This window comes from Cucurbitaria berberidis (genome assembly GCF_010015615.1).
Source record: "Cucurbitaria berberidis CBS 394.84 unplaced genomic scaffold K460scaffold_4, whole genome shotgun sequence".
In the NCBI taxonomy this organism is placed as follows: Eukaryota; Fungi; Ascomycota; class Dothideomycetes; order Pleosporales; family Cucurbitariaceae; genus Cucurbitaria; species Cucurbitaria berberidis.
This window is the reverse complement of record NW_024468938.1, coordinates 3,670,695-3,697,858: the sequence shown is the minus strand read 5'-3', so window position 1 is coordinate 3,697,858 and position 27,164 is coordinate 3,670,695. Positions and strand designations below refer to the sequence as shown.

At 51.8% G+C, this 27,164-nt stretch overlaps 13 protein-coding genes across 13 annotated transcripts; 7 read left to right on the top strand and 6 right to left on the bottom strand.

The window, feature by feature from the left end:
• Nucleotides 1–368: 368 nt before the first annotated feature.
• On the top strand, nt 369–2,566 carry K460DRAFT_156324 (YccV-like-domain-containing protein). The gene is made up of 3 exons (XM_040926847.1): nt 369–535; nt 587–2,235; nt 2,298–2,566. Exons 2-3 carry the CDS (start codon nt 602–604, stop codon nt 2,467–2,469), a joined length of 1,806 nt encoding a protein of 601 aa, XP_040786603.1. The 5' UTR covers nt 369–535; nt 587–601; the 3' UTR covers nt 2,470–2,566.
• Nucleotides 2,567–2,974: 408 nt separating this feature from the next.
• Nucleotides 2,975–6,813, bottom strand: K460DRAFT_286943 (uncharacterized protein; the record flags this gene model as incomplete). The annotated part of the gene is made up of 2 exons (XM_040928936.1): nt 2,975–4,092; nt 4,143–6,813. The coding sequence occupies 2 exons, from the start codon at nt 6,811–6,813 to the stop codon at nt 2,975–2,977; spliced, it is 3,789 nt and encodes a 1,262-aa protein (XP_040786602.1).
• Nucleotides 6,814–7,470: 657 nt separating this feature from the next.
• Nucleotides 7,471–8,853, top strand: K460DRAFT_257625 (cysteine proteinase; the record flags this gene model as incomplete). Its single annotated transcript, XM_040927429.1, has 1 exon — nt 7,471–8,853. A coding segment is annotated over one exon (1,383 nt), but the record flags the coding sequence as incomplete, so codon positions are not given.
• A 13-nt stretch (nt 8,854–8,866) lies between these two features.
• On the bottom strand, nt 8,867–11,056 carry K460DRAFT_368903 (glycoside hydrolase family 47 protein). Its single transcript, XM_040933865.1, has one exon. The coding sequence runs from the start codon at nt 10,929–10,931 to the stop codon at nt 9,111–9,113; it is 1,821 nt and encodes a 606-aa protein (XP_040786600.1). The 5' UTR covers nt 10,932–11,056; the 3' UTR covers nt 8,867–9,110.
• A 137-nt stretch (nt 11,057–11,193) lies between these two features.
• On the bottom strand, nt 11,194–12,683 carry K460DRAFT_368902 (uncharacterized protein). Its single transcript, XM_040933864.1, has one exon. It carries the CDS (start codon nt 12,606–12,608, stop codon nt 11,382–11,384), a length of 1,227 nt encoding a protein of 408 aa, XP_040786599.1. The 5' UTR covers nt 12,609–12,683; the 3' UTR covers nt 11,194–11,381.
• Nucleotides 12,684–13,641: 958 nt separating this feature from the next.
• On the top strand, nt 13,642–14,962 carry K460DRAFT_342946 (uncharacterized protein; the record flags this gene model as incomplete). The annotated part of the gene is made up of 2 exons (XM_040931210.1): nt 13,642–14,640; nt 14,683–14,962. Exons 1-2 carry the CDS (start codon nt 13,751–13,753, stop codon nt 14,960–14,962), a joined length of 1,170 nt encoding a protein of 389 aa, XP_040786598.1. The 5' UTR covers nt 13,642–13,750.
• Nucleotides 14,963–15,437: 475 nt separating this feature from the next.
• On the top strand, nt 15,438–16,412 carry K460DRAFT_408346 (NAD(P)-binding protein; the record flags this gene model as incomplete). The annotated part of the gene is made up of 1 exon (XM_040937152.1): nt 15,438–16,412. One exon carries the CDS (start codon nt 15,438–15,440, stop codon nt 16,410–16,412), a length of 975 nt encoding a protein of 324 aa, XP_040786597.1.
• A 103-nt stretch (nt 16,413–16,515) lies between these two features.
• Nucleotides 16,516–17,286, bottom strand: K460DRAFT_379057 (uncharacterized protein; the record flags this gene model as incomplete). Its single annotated transcript, XM_040935139.1, has 1 exon — nt 16,516–17,286. The coding sequence occupies one exon, from the start codon at nt 17,284–17,286 to the stop codon at nt 16,516–16,518; it is 771 nt and encodes a 256-aa protein (XP_040786596.1).
• A 202-nt stretch (nt 17,287–17,488) lies between these two features.
• K460DRAFT_387958 (alpha/beta-hydrolase) lies at nt 17,489–18,432 on the top strand. The gene is made up of 3 exons (XM_040935669.1): nt 17,489–17,740; nt 17,798–17,847; nt 17,896–18,432. The coding sequence occupies exons 1-3, from the start codon at nt 17,620–17,622 to the stop codon at nt 18,316–18,318; spliced, it is 594 nt and encodes a 197-aa protein (XP_040786595.1). The 5' UTR covers nt 17,489–17,619; the 3' UTR covers nt 18,319–18,432.
• A 624-nt stretch (nt 18,433–19,056) lies between these two features.
• Nucleotides 19,057–20,638, top strand: K460DRAFT_287331 (uncharacterized protein; the record flags this gene model as incomplete). Its single annotated transcript, XM_040928955.1, has 2 exons — nt 19,057–19,584; nt 19,631–20,638. The coding sequence occupies 2 exons, from the start codon at nt 19,057–19,059 to the stop codon at nt 20,636–20,638; spliced, it is 1,536 nt and encodes a 511-aa protein (XP_040786594.1).
• Nucleotides 20,639–21,034: 396 nt separating this feature from the next.
• On the bottom strand, nt 21,035–22,262 carry K460DRAFT_368896 (Mog1p/PsbP-like protein). The gene is made up of 3 exons (XM_040933863.1): nt 22,045–22,262; nt 21,728–21,928; nt 21,035–21,565 (listed from the first exon to the last, which is right to left on the bottom strand). Exons 1-3 carry the CDS (start codon nt 22,116–22,118, stop codon nt 21,280–21,282), a joined length of 561 nt encoding a protein of 186 aa, XP_040786593.1. The 5' UTR covers nt 22,119–22,262; the 3' UTR covers nt 21,035–21,279.
• A 94-nt stretch (nt 22,263–22,356) lies between these two features.
• Nucleotides 22,357–23,203, bottom strand: K460DRAFT_368894 (uncharacterized protein). The gene is made up of 2 exons (XM_040933862.1): nt 22,912–23,203; nt 22,357–22,863 (listed from the first exon to the last, which is right to left on the bottom strand). The coding sequence occupies exons 1-2, from the start codon at nt 23,142–23,144 to the stop codon at nt 22,734–22,736; spliced, it is 363 nt and encodes a 120-aa protein (XP_040786592.1). The 5' UTR covers nt 23,145–23,203; the 3' UTR covers nt 22,357–22,733.
• Nucleotides 23,204–23,840: 637 nt separating this feature from the next.
• K460DRAFT_379052 (aconitate hydratase-like protein) lies at nt 23,841–26,578 on the top strand (the record flags this gene model as incomplete). The annotated part of the gene is made up of 5 exons (XM_040935138.1): nt 23,841–24,576; nt 24,682–24,805; nt 24,980–25,391; nt 25,442–25,530; nt 25,573–26,578. The coding sequence occupies 5 exons, from the start codon at nt 23,841–23,843 to the stop codon at nt 26,576–26,578; spliced, it is 2,367 nt and encodes a 788-aa protein (XP_040786591.1).
• Nucleotides 26,579–27,164: the final 586 nt, after the last annotated feature.

Here is a 27,164-nt window from a genome sequence, read left to right as displayed (position 1 = left end):
CATTTCCGCAGCGATCCGAAGGCTTGCCGGACCATGGTGCCAAGGTGAATCTTCAAGCAAGGCGCTGAATCAGTGAATCCATACGATGATACAATGTTTGAAACACGGTAAACTCCCGCCTTGTAATAAGAGGCTCAGAAGTTGCAGCTCGTGTATCAATGTATCAGTGTGACTTTGAATTAGTGAATAATGGCAAGCATCTAGTGGTGCAAAACTGTAACTGCTTTCCAGATTGGCGCCCTGATATGAGACTCGACGGCAGATGACCAATACCAAAGTGGCCGGGTGCTGCTGCACATACATGTAATAAGTAGAAAGAGAATTGAAGTAAAAAGGTATACCAGTTGTCCACACTCGAGGTGCAGTATCGCGGCCTTAGCTGCCGAGGTGGGGCGATTCACCATGCACGCCCGCATCGTTGACATTTGCCAACATTGACGACATCATCGCTCTCCGAGTGACGACGCGCTGTCACCCAAACCCCAGCTCTCTCTCGCCATTGCTACTGTACCTTGGACAGACTTCACTCTTCCAAGTACGTTTTCATACTCGCACAGGCTCAAGTCTTTTGCTTAGATATCTACAGATCCACGCCGCCATAATGGACGCCACTACGACGCGCCCCTCCTTCACAGACCTCCCCACCGAGATCCTCGAATCCATATTCCTCCACCTTGACCCACACTCCCTAATCTCCGTCTCACAAACAAACAAGCTCGTCAATCAGCTTACAGCGGACGCACCCATAATCTGGCGACACCTCTGCTACACGCGCTTCAAGACATGGGACTCGCGCCACAACATCGCCTCCAAGTTCTCAGGCCCGCTTTCTGACGTCGATTGGCGCTCGCTCTTCATTTCCAAAATCACCATCGAGAGACGGACAAGGGAGTTGCTGCATGCCATTGTGGCGACGCAACAGGAAAGAATCAGGCGTATAAATGAAATTGCGGATTTTGGGTATGATGCCAAAGAGACGTTGCTGACGGAATGCGCGTGTCCCGATGATGCAGAAGACGTACTGGCAAGACGATACTATGCGAATGCCGTGCTGGAGCGTATACATCGCGAGATCGCTATCAACGTCTGGAAGGACTTGCATCATGGCAAGCATGTGCCGATTGAGAGAGCGCTGGGCGCGTATGATGTCTTTGCAAGGGTGGGCGAGGATGTCGACAACCATGTCGTTTCAGAGGATATCGATCGCTATGCGACTGGCGTGCTGGAAGAGTATCCTGATTTCGGCGACTTGAGTCCGAGGATCAAGGCCTCGACACTAGCAACCTACCTTCGCGATCAGGGTTTCGAGGGCGTGCCGGATACATCATATCGCGCCCTCTGCAACTCCTTCATTGGCCTTGTCCTTCGCTCACCAACACACGAATCCCTCCCACTGATATCAGTCGCCATATACTGTGCCGTAGCACGACGACTAGGCCTCGATGCACGGCCATGCGGCTTCCTCTTTCACGTCTACACCCTTGTCTACGCACCCAAAAACTACACTCTCGACGGCAAGTACAAGCCCACCAGCTCAGAAGAACTGGATCACATGTACCTCGACCCGTTCCGTTCGTCCTCTGAAGTGCAACAAGGCGATCTACAGCGCGTCCTAAGAGACATGGGCGTTCCGACCACCGAGCACGCCACGTTCCTCTCCGACACGACTACACGGGAAATGGTCTTGCGTACAGCGCGTAACATCATGAACTCCGTACAGACGATTCGCCAAACTGAAGCTGGTGTAAGAGGCATTCAGGCGAGTTGGCTACATGCGTACCCAGACATGGACAACGCCTTCTACGCAACAATATGGGCGATGCTCCTCCTCGGCCCCAATGACGACGCGTCGAACCTTTCCAGCACCACCACTCGTCGACGTCAATACCTACCCTACCTACTTGAGCACTTCCAAACGCATTTCCCATGGGATGTCACACTCCTGTCTCGTTACGTTGTACCCATGTTTTCCGGCCAGCCTGAGGGACATCGCTTATTGCAGTTTGTGCAGAGCATGCGTCATGCTGATGCTTTGAAAAAGCCTGTTCTTCATAGAACTGATCGCACCGTGAATGTAAATTTTAAAGTCGGCCAGCTGTTCCAGCATAAGCGATATAGTTACGAAGGCGTGATTACAGGTTGGGACGTAGCATGCGACGCAGGTGAGGAATGGATAGAGAACATGGGCGTCGACCGCCTACCCAACGGTCGCAACCAAGCCTTCTACCACGTACTGTAAGTCGTCCTGAACTCTTCACCAACATCTCTTGGCTTCGTGTACTGACATGAAATCAAAGTGTCTGCGATAAATCCGTCCGCTACGTCGCCGAGGAAAACATACAACCTGTCGAGCCCAACACTCGCCCTTCAGAAGCTATACTCAAGCTTGCGGGCCGCCATTTTAAACGTTGGGACGACGCGGACCACTGCTTTGTGAATAACGTGCGCGACGAGTATCCGGATGACTGAGAACCCCTTGGTCGTTGATCTCCATTTTTACGTTTATGCAATGTCCCTATCCGCCCGGTCTTTACCCGAAATGCATAGGAGGAACCGATTCATGGGCCTTAGTTATAATATATACCTGCATGGAGCTTCGCTGAGCATTGGCGTTTGGTTTGTACAACCTACATGTACACCTATACGAATAACCGAGAAGATTCATGGACACGCTTTTGTGTGTCTCACATATGGTGTCAATGCATTTGCAGATCCAAAATGAGCCACTTTTGAACAGAAATTGGGTAATTACATGCTATTCGCTGCTTACAGATGCTCCCCTTGAAAAAGAAGAAGTAAGAGAGATATCGGTCCGAGCAAACAGACCCACGATCCAAAATACACGCTAACGCCGCTGAAATGCAAGTCGTCTCCTCTCATCTTCGCATTGACCTTGACATCAAATCTTCTGTCTACGCCTTCGTTCTTTACAAAAGTTATTCAGGTCAGCCCAACATCGCTATGCACCAGCCCTTCAGTACGTTAACAGCTTCCCGCTACCCGCCTTGGTTTCTACTTCGCCAGGCTTCGCGAAACTACACCACCGGTCCTTGATGCTGACAACTTCGTACGTGCCCTCTTCCTGCACGGGGATCTTCATAAAAGTTTCGTAGCTAGTCTCAGTCCGGATCTCCAAAACTTTGCTCTTCTTCCCCTTGTGCGCATTCGTGCTCCTCGTGTATGTGAACTCGAATGGCGGGGTGCCCCAGAACTGAAACTCTAGATCCGTTCCTCCACCCTCATGGATGTCAATTTCTGACACTTGCCCGCCCGACAGTCGAACGGACGGGATGGGGTGGATGGTCTTGGTGAGCTCGAGAGAAGCGACGCATTCGGATGCTGAATCGCGAAGACCGGTGATTGTGAAGGTACCTGGGAGTTCGGCAAGGCGGCGGAATGTAGTACCCGGGTTGGATGCTTTGCGTTCTTTCTTTTCAAAGGTGTAGTAGACGGTAAACGGGACTTGACCGCCCAAGGCGAAGGAGAGGCGCTCGCCCACACAGAAATCAGTACGATCCTCGAGAGCTGTAGCAGTAGGCGCGTCGTGTACACTGATTTGCACCCTTGAACCGCCGGCGGGAGGCTTCAAGACACAGCCGCGCGAGTCGCGGACTTTGCGGATAGAGATCGACGAGTGTCCTAGGTGGAGTTTGCGGTGCTCGATTTTGAGGTCGTACTTGTTCGTTTGAATGTTCTTGTGCACACTGATTTCCGGCTTGGGTGTTCCGTGGTGCTTAATCTCTACCTCCAAATGGAATGGCGGCACACCTTCGAGGGTAATGGGGATGACTTCTTCGCCTTCTGCTTCTCGGGTGCAATAGCTGTAAGTCTTTCCAGGCTTGTCGAAGCGAGCGCCCGGACGTGAGTGAACCGTTTGTTGGACAGTGAGAGGCGTGAAGTGCTTCTTTGAATGGTCATACCGAGCATCTGCGAGTTTCGTGAAGATGTACTCATATGTACCAGCACTTGTGGTATCTGATCGAATCGACGCGGATCCGCTGGCGGTGTGAAGATCCTTATTTTTGACTGAGGCGGTCTTGCCCTTCTTATCCTTGTACTCTTCTCGGTATGCCACATCGAAGGGAGCGTTTCCTGAAATCCTGTTAATATAGGCTACATAAAGGAGCATTGTTTGAACTTACCTTGCAATGAAACTTCGAAGGAATCCTCGTCGCCTTCACATACAGCTTCCTTGATGTACTTGCTGCCCTCACGGACAGCAGTACCCTCTGAAATACTGAGCAAAGGGCGAGCCACCCATGCTACATCGAACTGGCTAGCCTTTTCGTCGATCAAGCCAGGGCAAACAGAATCCTTGACAGAGAGAAGCTGGTATGTGCCATCGGTTTTGACATCCAGGTATGAATTGGCATTCTGGAAGGTCTCCTTCTTGACTTCTTTCGTTTTCAGGTTCTCGTACTCCAGCCTCCAAGGTCCGTTTCCGGTGAACCGCAGAGGGAGACCCACCTGCCGGCCTTCCAGAGCCATGACCGCTTGCTTGCCTTCTATGTGGCCAAAGTATCCCTTGGGGCGTTCATGGCGTACGTTGACTCTCGCTTCTTCTTTCAAAAACTCCTTGCAGTTCGCCTTATCGCTGACGCTTGTGAGAGCTACAACATATTCTCCACCGCTGCTAAGCTTGTCGGTCTTGATAGTATAATGTTCATCGTTCGTTTCAACAGAGTACTTCGCACGCTTGCCGTTGCGGACAATCTCATATTCCAATTTCCAGGGGGCCTCGCCTACAAATCCAACATCGAACTCAACTGAGTCGTCGATACAAGCTTGCTTAGGTCTGCTGCTCTCGACGAAGTGTGCCTGTGCCGAAGGTCTGACGTTTTGCTGCAGTTCGAGGTTCTTTAGTGGCCGCTCCTTGTAGACTGAGTCGTTAATGGACTCGAAGATATACTTGTAGTGACCAGCATCCCGCGGAGTTAAATCGATCGTGCTACGAAGACTTGCAATTTGCAATGGCGCCTTCCTGTTCTTTCGGCCTTGTGTATGTTCGGAGTATGTGATGGTGAACGGTGGGCTTCCAACAAGATCAAGAGTAACGCGGAGACCGATTGGGTTTCCAGCGCATTTGTCGACGATGTCTTCGCTGGTAATGGAAAGCTCCGGCTCGGGTGGGTTTTGAAGTAGGCATGATGTGGGTTCAAGAACCTCGCCGTCGCAGAACTCAGTCGACACCGTCTTGATCGTGTAAAGGCCTGCCTCTTTGATGAGCGGCTGCTCGCGAGCGGTCTTTACGGTCTGCTTCTTGAGCTCGGCATTTGAACTATGGTATCCATCTGTGACAATGTCCGCCTCAGGCGTGAACAGGTACTCGATCGCATGTACAGAGTCAATAGCATGTTTTCCAGTCGAGCTATAGTAGACCGGGAGGCGAGCAATATCACCTTTTGCGACTCGAAGTGGGCTCTGAGGGTTGCAGCCTTTTAGGAAGGCCTTGGGGCGCTCATGGACGTGGAAAGACTGGCGAATTCCGGCAGTCTTGGCTTTCGGGCGTTCTTCGTCGTCAACGGTGACGAAGCTCACAAAGTTGCCGAGTCCGTCCTGGACTTCTTCCACTTCATATTCCCACGTGCCACTTGTAGAGAGTGTTTCGTTCAGGGGCACCGTGATTTTCTGGGGCCGGGCCCACGAAATATCTTCGCGTCCGCTCTTGACAAGCGCCTGTGATGTATGCTTTGACAATGGCGAGATGGCATCTTCTGGCTGTAAGTTTTGAAACTCAGATCCACCTCGAGGCTTTCCGTTCACGGTGAGTCGATACTTGATATTCAGTGGCGGCGTGCCTTCAACTTCCAGTGCAACATTGGATAGATCACTCCGGCAACGACTGCCGCCCGTAGGCTTCACGCGAGCTTGTGGGCAGGTAGCCACAATGAGACTTGATTGGCGCGGTCGCACCAGGAGCTTTGACTGGTCCATTACCTTCCTCAGAAGATATAAACCGGGCTTCTTCACAGTGTATGCTAGCGTCAACGGATCGTCTGGGTCTGAGGATTTGGACGTCTTTCTCGCTTTCTTCAACATGCTGTTGAGCTCTTTCTTCTTGACGATTATGGTCTCGTTGACGTTGGTATCGATATCGATGCGAAGGATTTCCATCTCGACAGGCTCTGTCTGATTGATCCGGATGGGGATCTCCAGCTGGGTGACGGTCGAGTTTAGGCAGAATGACTGCTTATCCGGGTTGAGGATCGCGGAGCCTTCAGGCAAGATGTTGATGATCTGCTTGCCCAAGATGAGAGAGGCGTTATGCAGGATTGCGCCCGGTTTGACGCTTCGCTCGCTGATGGCCAGCTCACTGTCCCATAAAAACCCTACTAGGCCCACAAGCCATGCTTGGATTGGTACGCCAATCCTGAACATGAGCATAACGTCCAGTCCTGCGTGGAAGACGAAGAGTAGAAACGCCGCGCCATTGCTCCATTCCAACCAGGGAATCTCCAGCAGTGGGACCCCAAACATGAACAGCATATCGAAGAAGCACCATTTCAGACACAGCCATAAAGACTCATCCTCCTCGACAGCTAATGTATACCAGTCATACGATCGGTATGCCCACAGGGCAATGTAGAGAGCGAATACGTAGAAGCGCTGTTGCGCTGGATCGAGTATGTCCGCGGGTATGAGTGGCCCTGAAGTCGATTGCACAGGCGCTCTCGGGAGATCTGGTAGTGGCGATCGAACATTCGGTCGCGGTGTGGCGCCATTCGGGCTGCGTACGCCTGGGGAGCGCTGTGTGTTCTGCGGTGTCGTGGGAAAGCCACCCACGCCTCGTCGAACTTGTGGTGTGCCGTTCATCGCACCCTGAGGTTGATGTCTGTGATGTCGTGGCTGCTCATGGGTCGAGGGAAGGTCTCGATATAGTGTATTCGGGTTGGGAGTGTCGGGCGGCACAGTGTTGGGTTGCTCTTTGTAGTGTAGGGCGTGAAAGCCGTCAAACAAAACATTTAGCTTCACCTACGCGACGGGCGCGACAAGATCGTAGGGCTGACGCTGTAGCCAATCAGCGCGACTCTGCCTACACCTCGCCGTCACGTGCAGCACCCCCGTAGTATCACCGCCAACCTCCGACTTGCCGTTCTCTATGTATCGCTACCTTTCCATAAACAGGCTGCGTGAGTGCTCGCTTCCTATTGTCACCTCACACAATAGGCTGAATACTGCCGAGCTACGGCCTACGCAACTTCTCCAACATGCCTGTTTGCTTTGCTTTCCTTTCCTGCAGTCTCCAAACTTCCACATACACGTTCATACCTGAGTCACTTACTTGACATTCGTCTACTTGAAAACTCGGGTTTCTTTTCATCCAACTCAGTTATCATGTCAGCTTTGGACGAGAAAGGCATGTCTGGCACAGCTTCAGCTGAGTCTACAAATAACACGGTCCATGTGGTCACAGAAGATGCCAGCATCACCAATGGTGCTTCGTCCTCGGGCGAGCCAGCGACAAAAGCCTCGCCAAACTCAAAAAAGAGAGCACTCCCTGAGTCACCCACCGACGAGCCAAGCAGCAAGAAGCCTAAAGATTCTTCACCACCTGATCCATCCAGCAATGGCGACTCGCCAGCGCCGCGCCCCCCCTGCACTCCTAATCATCCTGAGACCAAGGTCAATAGAGAGACATGGCAGGGCTTTTGCGAAATCGAGTCCGAGCCAGCCTATTTTTCTGTCATTCTCCGCGAGATGGGCGTCGAGAGTGTCACGGTTCGTGAAGTCTTCGCCATGGATCCTACAATCTTGGAGATGCTCCCGCAACCCATCTACGGCCTAATTCTGCTCTTCAACTACCGCGAATTTGGAAATGCGAATCAGGCCACCGAGTGTCCCGCTCATGTGTGGTTCGCCAATCAACTGCCAGCTCAGAACAGCTGTGCGACGCTCGCTATGATCAACATCCTCATGAACAACGCTGACGTGGGTATTGGCGAGCATCTTAATCAGTTCAAAGACTTCACCCGCGATTTGACGCCTTTTCAACGCGGTGAGGCTCTTGCTAGCTTCGACTTCGTGAAGAAGATCCATAATTCCTTCGCCAAGGAAATGGACATTCTGGAGAGCGACAAATTTCTCTCGTACAAGGTCAAAAGGGCAGAACGACTGAAGAACGAAAAGCAGAAGAAGACTACGAAGAAAGGATCGAAGAGCCGACGCGCCTCCGCCGACTCTGTAGCGACGGACGATAGTGCTGAAGGGTATACAGAGAACGCTCATCACTTTATCGCTTTTGTGCCTGTAGGCAACGAGGTCTGGAAGATTGACGGCCTCGATGCGCAACCAACTAGCCTGGGTACCTTTGATGTCACCAAGGGGGAGACATGGCTTTCGGCTGCTTCCGATACGATCGCCGTCTTGATGGCTGCTGGAGACGATGACTACGGCGTCATTGCTTTGACACAGTCCCCTCTGCTTTCACTACGTAAAAAGGCCTGTCTCACTATCAACACCATGCAGCATCTCGAGACGCGCCTAAACGCAGTCGACAAAGAATGGAAATCTTTCGTACTCGCCGACCAAGAACCACCAAGCCCCAGGATGCTCGGTGTTGAAGAGCAACTACCAGAGCACCCAGTGCCGGATGCTGTCGCGGCGAAGATTGACGGAGAGCTACTGCCGGATCTGCTTGATCGCCGCACCCGTTTAGTCGAGGAGTTGAGTAAGCTAGCGGCTAGCATCCTAACGGAAATACAATTAGAAGCAGAAGAAGATCAGAAGGCTACTCAGCGACGGTACGACTGCGGGCCAGTCATCAAGAGGTGGCTGGAGATGTTGGCGGAGAATGGGCACCTCGCGGAGAATCTTGATCGCTTTATGCCGGCTACAAAGAAAGGCAAGAAGTAAATGACATGCACAAAGCGATAGATACCATTTACTTTAGCGATATGTTTACTTCAATTAGAGGCTCTATAATAGCCGTCATCGATGGCTCGAGCTCCTCCGACGCCAAACAAGAAAGAGAAGGTGCACATCCTAATCTAAACTGGAAACTAAGATTAATGTACTGACATGATAACCCATGACATAAAGCGATAGCTTAAATATTAACATATCTATCAAAATGCCTAACAATGCCTTTACCTAGTATACTTCATTCACATTTACGGTTTCGGTATCTTGAACGGATGCGCTTCGGTATTGAACACCCAATCATCCAGACTAATAACACTCGGCTCACTGAATGTCAAGAAGAAGTACTTGAGCGTCTCGGCCATCCAGAAGCTCTCCATGGAATCTATCCGCGGTGGCGAGTCTGCTGAAACATCCAACAGTGCTGAATTCCCAATGTCAGTGTCGGTGGACCGTTGAATGGCAGTCCACATGTCCCATGCTGCTGCTTGCCATTGCTGCTCGCCGGTTATGCGGTACATGATGAATACGCTCTCGATGGCTTCGGGGCGCAAGAGGTACCGGCGATCGTTGATAGCCGTGAAGCCGCTCGGTAAACGCAAGTTTGCGATATTCTGCAGAGGATCCTTCTCCTTGGTCTCATCTGATTTCAGTTGTACCGCATCATGCCATGCTTTCTCATCCCACTGGCAGCTCGTGGTGTTTGCGCATTTGAGCAGATGCGAGACCTCCGGCATGATTCCTGCGGGTGAGGCTTTGTAGGCCCAAATACACGTATCTGCTAGTTTTCGCCCAATCTTGACATGCTCCTCTTTCTTAAACATCTTTCCGCCCAACGCAAACATGCCGCCGGTATAACACCCTAGATGCTGCATCTCCGGACCCACAAACACCGTCGAGCCTTCTACCCGGACAAAGCCTGGTATGAGCAGATCTGATTCGTCGGGCGTTGAGGGGCGGAACAGGGCGTGGCTGGCAGCTGTCTCCATGGCTTTTTCGTACATATTCCTGTAGGATGCGTCGCGACCGCCCAGAAGAGCGTACATTTTCCCAAGATACTCATATGTCGAGTCCGCCATTGAGCCGAGCGAGAATCCGTTATCCTCGCTGAAGTCTGCTTTCCGTGCATTCACCACAATAGGCCACAAACCTGGTAGCTTTGTCTTGCTCTGTTGTTCTTCCAGCAGCTTGCTCACCCGTGTCACTGCATCATACCACTTAGGGTCGCCAGTCAGTTGAGAAAGGCGCGTGAACTCCATATTGAGAGAACCAATCTCGGCGAGAAGCACCTGCTCTTCTGCGATTTGAGGTTTGCCCTCCCCAGCGCTCCGGAAGTCCCAGCGAGTGACGGGCATGTGGTTCGGTGTGTCGAAGGCATGGTACAGCATTTCGCCTACCTCTTTCGCCTTGTTCAAGAGTCTTTTCTCCCCACTCAATTCGTAGCTTGCCAACAAGCCTCCCAAATGCCGGATGTTTGTCTCAAATACATTCACCTTGTCCAGGTCCGTGTATCCAAAATTAATCGCTTCAATGTCTGCAATGGCAGACGCGAACTCCTCTTCAAAGCCCATAATGTACAGCGTGTCGAGCGCGTCAATTAGGGTCGCGGCCCACCCGCCGAAGTGATTCGTCACTTCTCCAGAAATCGGGCGGATTTCGTCGTGCAACCACGCATAACTCCTATAGTTCCTCCAGCACTTCAAGAACTGCTTCCTCACTTCTTCCCTCCTTGTCTCCCTGATATGCTTGGCGGTTGCATCTTCTGCTTTGAATGCAAACTGTATCTTGGGCAGCGATTTCGGCGCGCCGGTCGGTAATGGTGTGAGGGACTCGATGCGATTCTTGAAAGGAACCTCCGCCCAGTCAAACGGCTTGTACGTGTACAGTCTCTGTGGTCGGGGTTCTTGAGGTTCCTGAGGTTCCTCGGCCTCTTGAGGCTTCGGATTCTCGCTCTCGGTGGGGTAGGAGACAGGCGCGCTATCAATCTCGTAAGGGAAGCTCAATGAATAAAGCAAGTAAACGAATAACACTGCGAGGACCGTATAGAGGGTGTAGCGCCGTAAGAGGGCCATGTTGGATTAAAACAATGTATGCGCATGAAGAGAGAAGACTAATAAAAGGAATAAAGATAGAAGGCACTTGCCTTGCGACGAATCATGCCATTTGCGAGCTGAAGGGACCTCGTATGCTGCGCTCGGGAGTCGCGGCGAAGTGGCGAGTGTTTACCCCTGTCGCGAGGTGGACCCTGGATACGAAGTACGGTTCACGAGCATGTGCTAACCTCACATTCACTCGACGATGCAATCCACTACTTATAGGGCTTCATGCGGGTGGGTGCTCATTACAATTCTATAAAAGTCCGCATATATTGTTCATGAAAATAAGTCCTCGAGTATAGCATCAGCGCGCCACCTCACCCATTACTTTCCTGCAAACATCCTGCTAGCTACATAACGATCATCTACAATCAACGTTTCGATGTCTAGCTGGAGTTTCGACTACCCCTTTTTGAAGTATTTCATTCAGTAGAACACATCTCTCGAGCTACCGCCCCCGCTCGACCTCGGCATACTCGCCCCACTTCTATCTGCCTTAACTTGCGCATCAAGCTGCTCCGCATTCTTCAAAACCTCATTGAAATACGACCCTTCTATGCTCTTGTCGGACATGGCATCTTGATCCTGCAAGGCGTTGAGGCAGAAGAACACCATATTGCCCAAGAACTCGTTACTCCTACTTTGTACCTCCGCTGCGATACGATTTGCGTCGACTTCCATGCCGTTGTTGAAAAAGAGCTTCATCGTATTAGTGACCTCATCATAGTCGATGTATGAGATGGGCGACTTGAGCGCGAGTTCGGCCATGACGAGACCGATGCGGAAGATTTGTATATGTTTAAGCAGGTCACGTTTATCTCGTCTTTGCTGATTCGTCTTGCGACATTGTTCCAATGTTCGGGTGACGGATGCGTTACCGGGCGTTACGGTCAACATACTGGTCCATTTCCCTTCCTTCGTCCTTCTCCAGCGGATGTTACTACAATCGAGGAATTGTAGCCACTGGCTTCCAATCAAGCGAAAGCAGCCTTGGGCGATTCCGCTTGCTATTGCGCTCTGGTCTAAAGGATAGAGAATCTGCGACCCGAGGAATGCGTTTTGCTCGCGTATAATGGTCGACAAGGAATCTTTGTATTCGAGATCGGATAGAAGATTCGCTGGTGGGATTCTGACTTCAAATCCAGCGGAGGTAGATGCTGATGGCAGCATGTAGCACTCAGTGTGCTCCTTTTTGATTAGAGGCGGAATGGCCGTCGAAAAGTCAGTTTGTATGCGCTTAGGGTTATTTATAGCTTTGATCTTGACAGGATGGACGAGAACTTCGTGTGTACTCCCGGAGAGGCTCAGCAAGAAGGCAAAGTCCCGCTTATGGATTTGTGGAACCGACAGGCCGATATGAACCTTATTTCCCTCACCAGAAGCTCGATGCAATAGCTCGGCATCTTTTCGCCCAGCAAGTGCGTCGAGAATTTTACCCTGCACCGAATCCATCCGACCTTCGCCAACTTTGAGAATCACTTTACGGCCTGGCAGGCGTTTGATTTCCGAGAAAATGTCCGGGTGTTCCTTCTCCAGACACAAGTCTGATAGTCGTTCCAGGCTGTTGAGTTTCACGTACAATCCTTTGAGAAGTCCTTCTAGGTGCTCCATTTTCCCTAGTACGCTGTAGTGGAACTTGCGTGACCAGGACATATTGAGCCGTATGCGCCTGAGACAGTCCTTTACGAGCTCCTCGTTGATAGGGGGTTGCATCTCCTCCGGGTATATCGTGATCGAACGAACCTTCAGCGCCTGCCCAATCACCTTGTTTACATCAGTCTCTATGGCTCGAGCCGTAATCTTGATACTCCCAAGTATAGTCTGAAGGCTCTCGCAGCCCCTCTTGCCAAAGAGGACTTGCATGTAAAGAATCGGTCGACGAGTCTGGATGTCGTACTTGTGTTGCCAACTTTCAAGGGTACGTTTGGCGACATCCAATCCCATTCTCACGTCGAGAAGACGGTCGGATAAACGCCCCCACTTGTGTGTTTGTTGTGTGAGAGTTTTGAGAGCCTGGCCTGCTGTGTAGAGACCAGACACGATGCCTATGACTTCGGCCATGGTTTTTTCGGCAAGGATCGAGGTAGTCCTGAATGGAACGTAAAGTTGAGCCTGCTCGGTCGAAGCGGGTACACAATCGTCCAAGGAGGGATGGTTGTAAAAGTTCTCAACTCAGTGAAGCATCTTGTGAACACTAGATGCATCAAATGAATGTTTGAGACAAAGCTCCAAATTCGAGAAACTGGGAAAGAGCTCGGCTCAACTTAATGGGGGTTTGTCGCGGCTCGAGGAATAAGCAGACCCAAGGGAAATCGAATCGATACGGGGCCGATGATTAGGCTGAGGCGGTTTAAGAGCCATCACTAATGGCCTCATGATTAGTAAAAATTGGAGGCTGAAACTATGCAAAAATCAGCTTCTCGACTCTGGTGTAGGGTCTGGTGGCGGGATTGGGTGGTTGTATGCACGGCGGCCTAGGTCAAGGGTTACCGTTCGACGTTGCTGCGCCCCCAACGGCCCCCAAATCATCGATATTCAGCTGCCTGGACGGGAATTTTGCGTAACACTGATAAAATGATGTGAGCCACCTTTATTTCTGGTCTTAGGTTCAGTTTTCGGACCCCACTTGCCAGGGTCATCTGAATTTGAGGGTGTTGCGAAGGCGACATTCACCATTACATTGCCACAATCACGGGCGCAGTCCTTTTTCTTGGGAGTGAGTTAGTTTTGAGAGGATCTATCGAACAAAATCTTCAGTCAACACTCTCCTGACCTCTCGAAAACGCATCCTCACAATGGCAACTCACTCGTCTGTGTTCCTTGACGTCGATGAGAATGAACGACAACCTAGCCTCCACCGGTCACGATCAGGTGGATATGTAGACCATCTGGAAGAGCAAGTCAAGTTCGACAGGCGTGACTGCGAACGACAGATGAAGCGTTACCATGACGGTCGATATGGATCAGCTTCGACTCCACAGCACTCCTCTCCATCTGATCGCCTCCGCGTTCCGATATTTGAGACTAACACCAGGAGAAATCGCTCAAACTCAGAAACCGGGAAGCGACAGGACGAATCCTCGTCAAAATACAACGTACAAGAAGTTCGACCCGGACCGAGACCAGTATACGACTACGACTTGACCAGTGAACCTGTACTACCAAGTCAGGTAGCGCTGCCACGGAGACCGCCACAACAGAAAAGGCCAAGTATTAAGGTGGAGATACACCAAGACAACCCACCGTCTTCAAATACAACTACCCAAACACCCAGAAGGAGTCCTAGTGCAAGTCCAAGATCTCCCACCGCACAGCCGCAGCTGCAGTACCAGTACGCGACACTGCAGAACACGCTTGCCCAAGTCAGCACGACATGCGCAGTGTATCTGAAAGTCGAGGCAGCAGATGCACGAGACTTAACATTTACAAAGATCGCAGAGCAGGTCAAGGGATACGCGTTCGACCTACAAGTGTGGGCTCATGTTGTAGGTCTGAATAGCATGGCCCAGATCGACTCACGGAAGAGAACGATCGTCGAAGCTGCATCACTAAATCTGGATCGCTTGATCGAGCGTGTAACAGAGCTGAATGCTGTATGTTCGGAAGCGAAGCCGAAGGACCTCAAGTATGGAGCACTGCCCGAGGTAGACGATGAGACGATGTTCGACAATGAAGACGATGACCGGTAAGAAAAGTAAAAAGGATCCTTTCAACATAGGCTAACAAGAAGCAGGAATGAGGCAGACGCGACTGAGACCATAGGCTTCATCATCCACTCCAGTCTCCAAAGCATTGAGCTACAAATCCAGACCCTAAAGCGGCTATCACGTTCTCTGCAGGAGGCATCACCGGATGCAAAGGACGAAGTGGTTGGAGTTGCTTCTTTGGTCGAGGAGATAGCGCAGTACTTCGGCTCGCAAGACGCGTTGGACCGGTATGCTGTAGATACCAAGTTCGCTGGCGGGAAAGCTTTGGACGAGGCCAGATACGCTGCTGCAACACACTGATTCGGCTATAATTGATACCGTGCTCGTATAGAGTATATGGTGGTTTGTAGGAGTTCGTGGTACAGCAAATATATGCACCAAGCCTAGATCGTGACGTCACATTCTCGCAGTCTCAATTGAGTAACCCATCGTCCTGCTGCCTCGAATCTTCACTTCCACCATGGTAACTGGCGTGATTACCAAGATCCGAGTTGAATTCATATATCTTACTCAATACTATGGATTGCGTGGATCCTACAGACGATGAATTTCGGATCTCGACCGGATAAGAGCGGAGTTAAGCAAGGCGAAAGTAATCATAGCTGCACAAAGTCCGATTTGGTATTGGGGTTAAACCCTTGCCTTAGGCGTATATCTTGCTACAGTGTGTATATAAATATAGATTTCTTTTCCCTGTGCTTGACTGAGCCTTATCCACTTTCACATTTGGAGAAAGTACGCGCACGGGAACCTCGCAAGCCTCTTCACTATCAGAATGTCTTCACCAATCCCTTACAATCACAGAAACGCTCTAGCCTCCACCATCGCAGCCGACAATGCCTCTTCTATAGCCGGCAAAATCGTCCTCACCACAGGCGTAACGCAAGGTGGTATAGGCTCCTTTTTCGTTCAAGAAATCGCAAAGCATAAGCCCGCTCTGCTGATTCTCGCCGGACGCTCGCCCTCAAAAGTGCATGCTACAGTTGACAAGATCAAAGCCACGCCAGAAAGCGCGGATGTCGTAACGCGCGTCCTGATTTTGGACCTCGCGTCTCAACAACTGGTTCGGGACGCCGCTGAAGAAGTCTTGAGCTACGCGGAAGACCACATTGATGTGCTTGTGAATAGCGCAGGCATAATGGCAGGCCCCTACCGCACTACAAAAGAAGGTATCGAATTACAATTTGGCAGTAACCACATCGGGCATTTCCTCTTCACCAACCTTATTATGCCGAAAATCCTAGCTTCCAAATCACCCAGAATCGTCAATGTATCCAGCGACGGGCATCGCTTTAGCGCTGTGCGTTTCGAAGATCCAAGTTTCTCGGGTGGAGTAGCGTATGATGAGTGGGAGGCGTACGGGCAGAGCAAGACGGCAAACATACTGTTCTCAAAAGCACTTGCGGAGAAACTGGGCCCTCGGGGGCTGAAGGCGTATAGTCTACATCCCGGACAAGCCCTGGGCACGTCGCTGGCTCCACAGGGATTTACAGATGACGATCTGGCGACTCTAGTTGCAAAGGACAAGGAGATTGGCTGGGATCGTGGATTTGACTTTAGGAGTCTCGATGAGTGCGCGGCTACGCATGTTGTTGCTGCGTTTGATGCGAGGCTGGATGGTTTCAATGGCGCATATCTCGAGAATGGAAAATTGTCTGATGACGTGCAGTCGACTGCAGAAAAACCCGAGGATGTCGAGAAGCTGTGGAAGCTGAGCGAGAAGCTCGTACACGAGACCTTCACATACTGAGTTTCGAGGAGGTGCCACGTAACGAAGCAGGGCATAAACTCAAACGATTGCTGGGTATCTTGGCGACCTTATGTCCAACTTGGTAACATGTCCAAACGTGTCTTCATGCCCACTTCAAGCACCTTGTAGCCTCATGTGCATCCTTACACTCCAAACCGCATACTCTGGCCCCGCACTTCCGACACTTGACCGTTCCCCAGTAGCCACAATTATCACAGAACTGTCGTTGCGGCGGCCCGCCCGCGGGTGGCGGGGCAGCATGGCTCGCAGCATAGGATAGAGGTGGGACAGCGAGAAGAGCTTCGAGCTCAGCAGGATTAAGCGGCGGCGGCATTGAGCGGTCGATGGAGAGGAGAGCGTCGTCGCCGAATGCGGTGTCTAGGCGGGAGGCAGACTGGGATGTTGTTGGGACGAGTGAGGAGGACCCTGGTGTTGCTTCTCGAGGTGTCGTCGCTATAGACGGGAAAGCACTCTGCCTTCTGAGGGCTTGTGCCGCTGCGCTGCGTGGCGGAGGAGCTTGTTGATGTTGCGCAATTTGCGCTTCCTCATCGTCAAGCCAATGCTTGATCTGGCGTTGATACTGTATAATCCTCCTCGCATTCTGTGTCTTTGGTATACTCGGCTTCCCTGGTATACTAATGACTTGCTTCGGATCATTATCCCTCTCTAGCTCCGCTATCCGTCTCGCAATCGCCGTCTGCTGTCGCGCCGAGAGTTCATTCTCGCCCCGTGGACCGCCGGGTGCTGCTGCGGCGCGCTTTTTGTTCTTTGGGTTGATGGCGACTTTGGAGGGATCGTAGCCTCTATCTACGATGTACGTCCAGCCTGGTGCGACTGCGGCGGAAGAATTGGGGAGGACTTCGACGTGCGGCATTGTGTGTGTGGAATGGAAGATGGAAGAGGGCAGATGTAGAGAAGTTCGGGAGTGATGAAGCGATCTCACGTGTCGACGCGTCGAACAGCATTCTTGCATGCGGGGGTCCGATTATTATTGCGGGGTACGTACAGCAACCATCTGGGACTATCTCAATACTGCATTTCCATGTAGCCGAATATCGCATCTAGCGTCCAAACATGCTGTCTTTAGACTTTGTTTCATTTGTCCTTTTCCCATAACATTTGTCAGATCAAGGAACCACTGACTTGGAATGATATTTGCATACGCCGTCGAATCGAATTCTTCACATATATTATTACTAAGTTGAACATGTCGACAGAACGCAGGCCACCCATAATTATAAAGCCCTCCACGCCACCGACGGATGTCTCTAATTCTGCAGCCTTCGTATTTGTCCATGGGCTTGGCGACGAAGCAGAAGGTGTGGAGGGTGTGTCCTCATCCTCTATGTTCTCCCATCCTCCCGTACTGCTGACGCCTCTCGTAGATATCGCCCGCCAATTCCAAGCAGCGGGCAAGCTGCCACATATGACCTGGGTTCTTCCTAACGCTCTCGAGAATCGAGATTTAGCGACTAGTGCCTAGTACCTGCCGACGCGACTGTCTCCTTATCCGCCCTCTAGGCCAGAACTCGAAGAAGACGAAGACGAGGAGGGCATGCTAGCTACGGTGCAGTATCTGACAACCTTGATCGACGACCTGGTCCAACAGGGGTTCCAAGAGAGTAGGATTGTGCTGGGAGGGTTCTCGCAGGGGCATGCGATGGCCATACTCACTGGCCTCGTCTCTAAATACGCTGGAAAGCTGGGCGGTCTAGTCGGGCTGTCTGGGTATCTACCACTATCGGAGAGAATATCAGCTTTGAGAAAAGAGGCAGGCTTGTTGGAGATGGTGAATGACAATGTCGAGATCTTCCTGGCAAGGGGAACAGGTGATAGGCTTGTACCGAAGCGGTACCATCGGTCATGTTATGAAACTTTGCATGGGTATGGGGTTAAAGAGGAGTAGGTGACACTGAAGGAGTATGAGGGAATGGGTCATGTTATGAGTGGTCCCGAGTTAAGAGACCTGTGCGCGTGGCTTGAGAGGATTGTTCCTGAGAACTCATAGCAATGAATCGATGTCTGCTAGTTCAGTTTTGTGAAGAAAAGCTAGCAGAGGCCGAGGGTGAAAGGGAAATAATCGCAATGAAAGCGTGATATTCATAGGTAGCATCTTCCCGTGCGGTGCACGCTAAGGCTGAATAGCCCTAGCTTGGCAGTTTGGTTCGCGCCTTCCCACTGGAAATGGTCTGTGTAACAACGCTCAGGTCTGATTCTGCAACCACTCAACAGCGCCAGCAGGACTCCAGAATTCCTATAGCTAATCTTCGAATCCAAGTTGGTCTGATTTAAGCTTCAAAGGTGGAAGGCGAGGCTGTTTTGCTGTGATTGGCCTTGTAACCGAGCAGTTAGCGGCCCTTCCTGTTGTTCCAGCAGGGCACACAGCGCGAGCACCGTCACGGCAGTATCTCTCATCCTGCTTGACCATCTCTAGGGCCGTCAGGTACTGCATGGTAAGTCTTACATGCTCTTCGAGGTTTCGTCAAGTACAAGTTCAGGTTGCACGTCGTCAGTATGGCGCCGGTCTTTCGCGTTCGCGGCCATGCTGTGGCCGCGCCGCAAGCTTTTCACCATCGATATGACTTCTTCTCCTTCGCAACACTAATCGCTGGATAGTGACTACGGCCGCCCTCAATCGCCCAGCATGCCTGCAATGCTAGACGATCCGAGTGCGCCGGTCATCTTCAGGACCTCTGGCGACATCCCATATCCCCCGCCTGGCGGCCCGCTACCCGTTGGCATCGCGCCATGTCAAGTTACCCTGCGCGACCGCGTCACTACCGCGACCATTATACCCTTCTCAGCGCCAAATCAGGTACCGCTCACACTGTTAGCGTATTTATGTGACCAGCTAGGTCGCGAGATTGAGAAGGGAGATACGTATCCCATGGTCGAGCCGCTGGCCCTTGAGAACTTCGGTCCGTACTGGTTCGGTGTCTTTGGTGCCATTATGCTGCTGGGCGAGATACAGGACGGGCGTGAACTACACGAGATGGCGCGTAGAGGCTGTGATTGGGAGCGCGAATGCCTGGGAAGCTTCTACATTAAGCCGAACTATCCCGGCAGGTCCAGTCATGTCTGCAACGGGGGGTTTCTGGTGACAGATGCATCGCGCAACAGAGGTGTGGGGCGTTTGATGGGCGAGACATATCTGGATTGGGCACCGAAGCTGGTAGGCATATTTTCGCTATCCACTAAGCATACGCTGATCCTCTTAGGGCTACACATACTCTGTCTTCAACCTCGTATATGAGACTAACGTCGCCTCCTGCCGCATATGGGATGCGTTAGGCTTCAAGCGAATCGGCCGGGTCAAGGGCTGCGGAAACTTGAAGTCATATCCAGGCGAGTTAGTTGATGCTATCATCTATGGCCGCGATCTAGGCACAGATGATGACTTCGTATCGGAAGAGCGTTTTGACAAGATTCGCTTCTATCTCAAAAACGGAAAGTACCCCAACGGTGCTGATAGGGCGGAAAAGAGTCGCCTTCGTAGTGCTGCGACGCACTATAAGCTCACTCCTGCGACAGACAACGAGCCGGAGAAGCTATGGCTCAAGGGTAAGGAAGTTATTGCGGATGCTCAGAGGCAGTATGAAATTGCTCGAGAGGTCCACCATAAATCTCATGGTGGCATCAACAAGACCACTGCGGCTATTGCAGAGCTCTACCACTGGGTCCGCATCAAGGAAACCGTCAGTCAGGTCATCCGTAACTGTCCGGAATGCAGCGAAATGAACAAGGGTCTCTCAGCTATGCGGCAGAACCAGCACCTAAACCAGAACCAAACGCGCTCGGGTTATCTACACCCAAACACTGGGCCGTCATCTCTTACGCCAAGTCCACCGAATCAGTATCCGCCGTCTCAACCACCGGGTCTTCCAGACTCACCGAGTAATCAACTTGAAATTGAAGCTGCGAAACATCATGATCCTTTTCCGCGGTACGCTGCCGGCAACGACTTCGACATGCCAGTAGACCCGGCACTCATGCAAGATATAAAACCCGGTCTAAACCTCGCTGACCTCCCACCATCGCCGTTCCTTACTGCTGGTCAGGGACTTGGCGGCGTTCCGCAAATGGGCCACCTCGACCTCCCCGGTGGTAATTTCCATGATCAGTCGCGCATGAGTATTGATTCTTCTGGGGCCGATGAGCGGGCGCCCACTGCAAGAGAGGAACTGAGAAGACGGCTAAATCGAGTCGCGCAATATGGGCATAATTGAGTATGGGTAGAGAGACTGACGATAGCAAGGGATCTGTTATCACGATATCGCTCGGACTCGGAGGTGCGGGTTGCAAGTATATGACAACAGCTTTGGCGTTCAGGCTGAGGCTACTACGAGACATGCAGTAGTGGAAGAGGCGATGATATATCCAAGGGTTTTTTTCGATTTGCTCAACCAATGAGATGGCGAAATTGACACCATGTTCAACACTGAGTTTGAATACCAACTTCTCACCGCAACAGCACACGCTTGATACTGCTGTCTCTTCAATCTTCTATTCCAATTTCTCTCTCACGCTTTGTGGGTGAGGAATAGAGTGTCTTGCATTGTGTCCCAAGAACGTTCGCCGGGTCAAGGGAAGCTTGACGAGCGACATCCTTCTTTCTGATGGTGGCGCAGATGCGTTGTTCGTTGATATGTAAAATGGTTATATAAGCATATCGAGTGATGTTGATTCGAAATGTGACTCAATGAAATGGAGACTTATATCGCTTCTATTTGTATCTTGATGTTTCGTAATCTAGTCCTAATCCCATTTCATTGAGCCACTTGAACTGGCACTTGAATTCGGCATTTCATCTCCTTCCTTTAGTAAATCTCCGTTGACCCTTAACCTTCCCTAACGCTTCTCAATCCCTCTAACCCTCAAAGAGCCCCCACTCCTTGATCTCAAAGCTCTCTAGCACCTTCTCTTTCAAAGCCGCGCTGTCCTTCATGAGCTGCGTTTGGCCACCCTCTTCAGCCGCCTTCTGGTACTCCCCAGCATAATGCGGGATGTTGATTGTGATCATGAGATCAGTCGCCTGCTCCTTGAGACGGAGGAGGAGAAGGTGGATGTATGTGAACTCAGGCGTCTTGCGCCGGGGGTTAGGATTGGGTGTGGGAGGGGTTTGAATGAAGGTGAGCGTGAGGAGAGGGGCGTTGCTGCGTTCAGTTAGTTAGTACGTACCCCACCATACCATACATAGGAGGTAAGTGAATGAACATGTAAGAAAAGTACGGATGGGTAAGGCGTGAAGATGGATCGCACGTGACCCATCTCCTTAAACACCACCCAAGGAGACAACAAAGTAATGGCTGACTTACGGCAGACTCTTCAGCTGGGCGCGCCCTTGCTCCACAATCGTCGTAGCATCACCCGTCCCGTCAACCAGATCGGCGAAATGATACTGCAACGCTTCGTCATCGCTGCTTTTGTGCACGTACTCGAGGATCTCGACGACCACGCTAGAGTAGCCCTCGGCGTCGAGATAGACTTCTTGGTGGTCGGGGACTTGTCGGATTTGCCTGTGAGTTTGAGCGAATTAGTAACGGGGCGTGCCTATTTTGAGATGGGGATTGATTGCTGGGGGTGCACGGAACATGGCAAGGCTGCGGGATAGTGGAGGGCGTTAATTTCTTACGAGGTATCGGCAAAGCCGGAGGGGAGGTCGACGGTGATTGCGCCGCCGTAGAGGGGCGTGTTTGTGAAGCTCATTTTCTTCTTTAGTGTGCGTGAGGAAGGGTTGGCAGGTGCTGGGTTGTGGTTATTGGAAATACATGGTCGTTGGGTGTGTTTTTATGTTGCGGATTTCGATGTTCGTCGATGGTACAGGCGTGTAGGCAGCGGTTAGGCAACTTCAGGCAACACAACATATGGGTACCTAAATTTTGACGGGGCAAATAAAAAAGGTAAATTCTTGCTCAAAGTTTGTAAGGAACACGAAGATATTCAAGGAGGGATGTTCAATTTATTATTTGATATTGATGGTGCTATTTGATGAAATCTCGTCTACGCTTTCACACCTTCAATGACCTGTCTAAATCTGATAAGAAATAGCAAATGAATCATATGTACTTCGTGAGAAAGGGATTGAATTGTTCGGGTATCATTCCAACTTTTGTGCCTCTATATGCCCGTTTTCCAGATTTTGAACGCCGTTCCATGCAAATGCTTCCTCATAAAACACTCTCTAGGTAGGAGTGCTCTTTGCCACCTATGCTTGTAGTGATTCCTTCAGACCCTGGGTAAAAGGACCTCCTAGATTGTCGCGCAACGCCACTGTAGCCCACTGTGGCCACACACAACTTCCTCCATGCTGCGTCAGGACCCTCAGCTTGTCGCGGCTACGCCATCGTCGACGTCCATTCGTGTTGTCGCACGTTTCCCGTTGTCGGTGGTGAGGCCTATGGCTGCCTCTGCTTCCTTCTGGGAGTAGGGCTCTTCGCGGAGTTGTTTCACCCTGTCCACGATTAGCATGGCACGCATTACCAACAGCGACTGTCCCTACCTGCGCTTGTGCACCTTGCCCTTGCGGTGTGCCCCAAAATTTGCGTCGCTCTCAAAGAACTTTGCGCACTCGTTGCAGTAGAACTGCCCCAGGCCAGGCAGGTCCTCTATGGGCTTCGCATCCTTGAACTCGGCGAGATGCTTCTCGTCGCGCAGGTCGGCGTGGACTTGGTCGAGGTCGCGCGTGTGGCGGCGCGTCTTCTTCTTGGACTTCTCTCCGCGTATGGCAGGCATGGTGGGCTGGATCCGCGGCCGTCGGCAATGGGTGCTTGGGATATGGGTGAATGTTTCGGCACCCGGTATGGCGAGGATGTCGTCGAGTGGAGACTGGCTGGCGTGCAGAGCAGACGGGCCGTGCACAGTGTCTGCAGGTCACAAAATTTTGCTGGCCTCGGATCTAGCCCTAGCCAAATGCAACGGGCTGACGTCGCTTGCCGTGCTTTTGAATTGGACAGACTGCTGCCCAGCGGCTTCGAGTGCAACCATGGCGGCTCAGAGGGCTGTGTTATCTCTCCTCTTGCACTCGAATAAGAAAAGTGCACGGCGGGGGTGCTGGGGATAGTGGCGACCAAGCATGACGCAACGGGCAGAGCTCCCTTCACAGGTCTACTACAAGACTTCAAATACAAGCTGGCCGCCCCGTCCATTCCCACACTCGCGATTTTCAATAAACACACACAATTGCCGCCATCACGTGAAACAAGCGGACCAGCGGGAAAGAGTTGCCGGGTTGTCTTCTTTGCGCGCCGAGGTATTCCGCAGCCCTCCAGTGCCAGTGCCGTGTAGTCAGCCCCCTACAGCCAATCACACCCGCCCTGTTCGCCATTAGTTATCGGCCAACCTTTGTGGGCAGCTTCTGACCTTCTTTTTATCCGCTTCTTCCATCTCTCCTCCTCTCCTCTCCACTCCATCCTCCCCAGACCATACACGATGCAGAGGTTCTCCAGGCTCGGCCGCATTGGCCAGAGCCTTGCTTCGCGCAGGCAATTGGCCACCGTCAGCGATGCTCCGCTGTCCCGCAAGGTCGAAATGACCAACTGGGAGAAGGGCCACTACATCAACTACAAGAAGATGAGCGAGAACCTCGACATTGTCCGCGCGCGCTTGAACCAGCCCCTCACCCTGGCCGAGAAGATTCTCTACTCGCATCTGGACGACCCCCATGAGCAGGAGATTGTGCGCGGCCAGAGCTATCTCAAGCTCCGCCCCGACCGTGTAGCTTGCCAGGACGCCACCGCCCAGATGGCCATTCTCCAGTTCATGTCAGCCGGTCTGCCCGCCGTCGCTACCCCCTCGACCGTCCACTGTGACCATCTTATCGAGGCCCAGATTGGCGGTGCAAAGGATCTGGCCCGTGCCAACGACATCAATAAGGAAGTCTACGACTTCCTCGCCACCTCTTGCGCAAAGTACAACATTGGCTTCTGGAAACCCGGCTCTGGCATCATCCACCAGATTGTCCTTGAGAACTACGCCTTCCCCGGTGCCCTCCTCATCGGCACCGACTCGCATACTCCCAATGCGGGTGGTCTTGGCATGGCGGCCATTGGTGTGGGTGGTGCCGACGCCGTCGACGTCATGGCCGGTCTTCCTTGGGAACTGAAGGCTCCCAAGGTTATTGGTGTCCGACTCACTGGCAAGCTGTCTGGCTGGGCTACGCCCAAGGGTACGTACCTGCTTATCCGAGGCTACCGAGGACTGCGCAGCTTTGTTCTTCGCGGGGCCTCGAATCTCTCACAATTGAGGAATAGTACGCTAACATAAAATCTAGACATCATCCTCAAGGTCGCAGGTATCCTTACCGTCAAGGGTGGAACCGGTGCTATCGTCGAATACCACGGTCCTGGTACCGAGAGCCTGTCATGCACGGGCATGGCCACAATTTGCAACATGGGGTACGTACTTTACAGACTGGCTGTTGGGGACCCTGGTGTACTTTGCCTACTTTTACCATTTCCATCATGAGATGGATAAGTCTGCGAAGTCCTCCGCGGGCCCTCAAAACATGGCTACGCAAATCTTACTACATCTGTGGATGAAACAAAGAACAGTAACTGACAATCAAATAGTGCCGAGATTGGTGCCACTACCTCTGTCTTCCCCTTCAACGACCGCATGTACGACTACCTCGCCGCCACCAAGCGTCAACATATCGGTGACTTCTCTCGCGAATACGCCAAGGAGCTCCGCGAGGACGAGGGTGCTGAATACGATCAGCTCATTGAGATCAACCTTTCTGAGCTTGAGCCCCACATCAACGGTCCCTTCACCCCCGATCTAGCCACCCCCATCAGCAAGTTCAAGGAGGCTGTCAAGGCCAACAAGTGGCCCGAGGAGCTCAAGGTCGGTCTTATCGGCTCTTGCACCAACTCTTCGTACGAGGATATGAGCCGCGCTGCCTCCATCGCCGAAGACGCCATGGCCCACGGTATCAAGGCCAAGGCCCTTTTCACTGTCACCCCTGGCTCCGAGCAGATTCGGGTGAGTAAAAGGAAAGGTTCTATATTGCAAGACATATACTGATTTTGTAGGCAACCATCGAGCGTGACGGTCAATTGAAGACCTTTGAAGAATTTGGCGGAATGGTTCTCGCCAACGCTTGCGGACCTTGCATTGGTAAGTCACACTTGTTCATTCATTCTATTTTTTTTTTGGCTAACAGCCCCCTGGGCCAGTGGGATCGTAGGGATGTAAAGAAGGGCACTGCCAACTCCATCATCTCATCGTACAACCGTAACTTCACCGGTCGCAACGATGCCAACCCCGCGACTCACTCTTTCGTCGCTTCGCCTGACCTTGTTGTGGCGATGACTATTGCAGGAACCCTCAACTTTAACCCTCTTACCGACAAGCTTAAGGATGCTGATGGCAACGAATTCTTGCTCAAGGAACCATCCGGCCAAGGTCTTCCCTCCAACGGTTACGATCCTGGACAGGATACTTACCAGGCTCCCCCGGCGGACCGCTCAAGTGTCTCCGTTGCCGTTTCGCCTACCTCTGACCGTCTCCAGATTCTCTCACCCTTTAATGCATGGGATGGCAAGGACGCCAAGGACCTGCCCATCCTCATCAAGGCCCAGGGCAAGACCACCACTGATCACATCTCCATGGCTGGTCCCTGGTTGAAGTACCGTGGACATTTGGACAACATCTCCAACAACATGCTTATCGGAGCTATCAACGCTGAGAATGGCGAGGCCAACAAGGTCAAGAACTCTTTGAACGGCGATTACGGCGCGGTTCCCGATGTCGCTCGTGACTACAAGAAGAACGGCGTCAGATGGGTGGTCGTCGGTGATTGGAATTACGGGGAGGGCTCCTCTCGTGAGCATGCCGCTCTGGAGCCGAGGCACTTGGGTGGTCTTGCCATCATTGTCCGATCCTTCGCTCGTATTCACGAGACCAACTTGAAGAAGCAGGGTATGCTTCCTCTTACCTTCTCGGAGCCGGCCGACTACGACAAGATTGGTCCCAACGACCGCGTTGACCTGGCATGCACTGAGCTTGCCGTTGGCCAACCGATGACTCTTACCGTCCACCCTGCTGATGGTAGCAAAGCCTTCGACATCAAGCTTGCGCACACTTTCAACGAGGGCCAAATTGAGTGGTTCAAGAACGGCAGTGCTCTCAACACTATGGCCAAGGCGGCGGCGGAGGCCAAGAAATAAATGCACAAACCGAGAATAGGATGAAAACAAAGCTAGCGACTGGGGATGTAGATACAGCAGAATGAATACCCAGACACGCTTGATGAGAGACAAGGGATCAGACTTGGGGAGGATAAGAAGCGACATGAGAGGATTGAACGCCTTTGGAAGGTATGGCAACTGGAAGCATTTCTCCACGGATTTTACTCAAGGGCCATTTGGTTTGGTTCGGCTTGTATTTGTGACGGTATTAGCATGCAATTTACGACTGCCTTTGTTCGCACTTCAAAAATCTGCGAGTCGAATTTGTAGAGAGTCAGTTTGCCGACGTGCTACGCTTATGAATGAGTTTGCTGTCTCTATTTAGTACAGACTGTTACTTTTAAGATGTTTAAGGGTTATCGATTAGTTAACGGAGAAATGAATATTATGCATAGATTTTATGGCATAGCAGTAACTAGTGTATCAATCGGGACTGTCTGGCCCACGGTGCACACAGTATTGGTGTTGTGGTGCAAGGCCGCCACGTGCGCCATGTCGGGTATCCCGGCCAACGAACCAAAAACAAACAGTTTGACATTATTTCCATCAGTCTTGCGAAAGTATT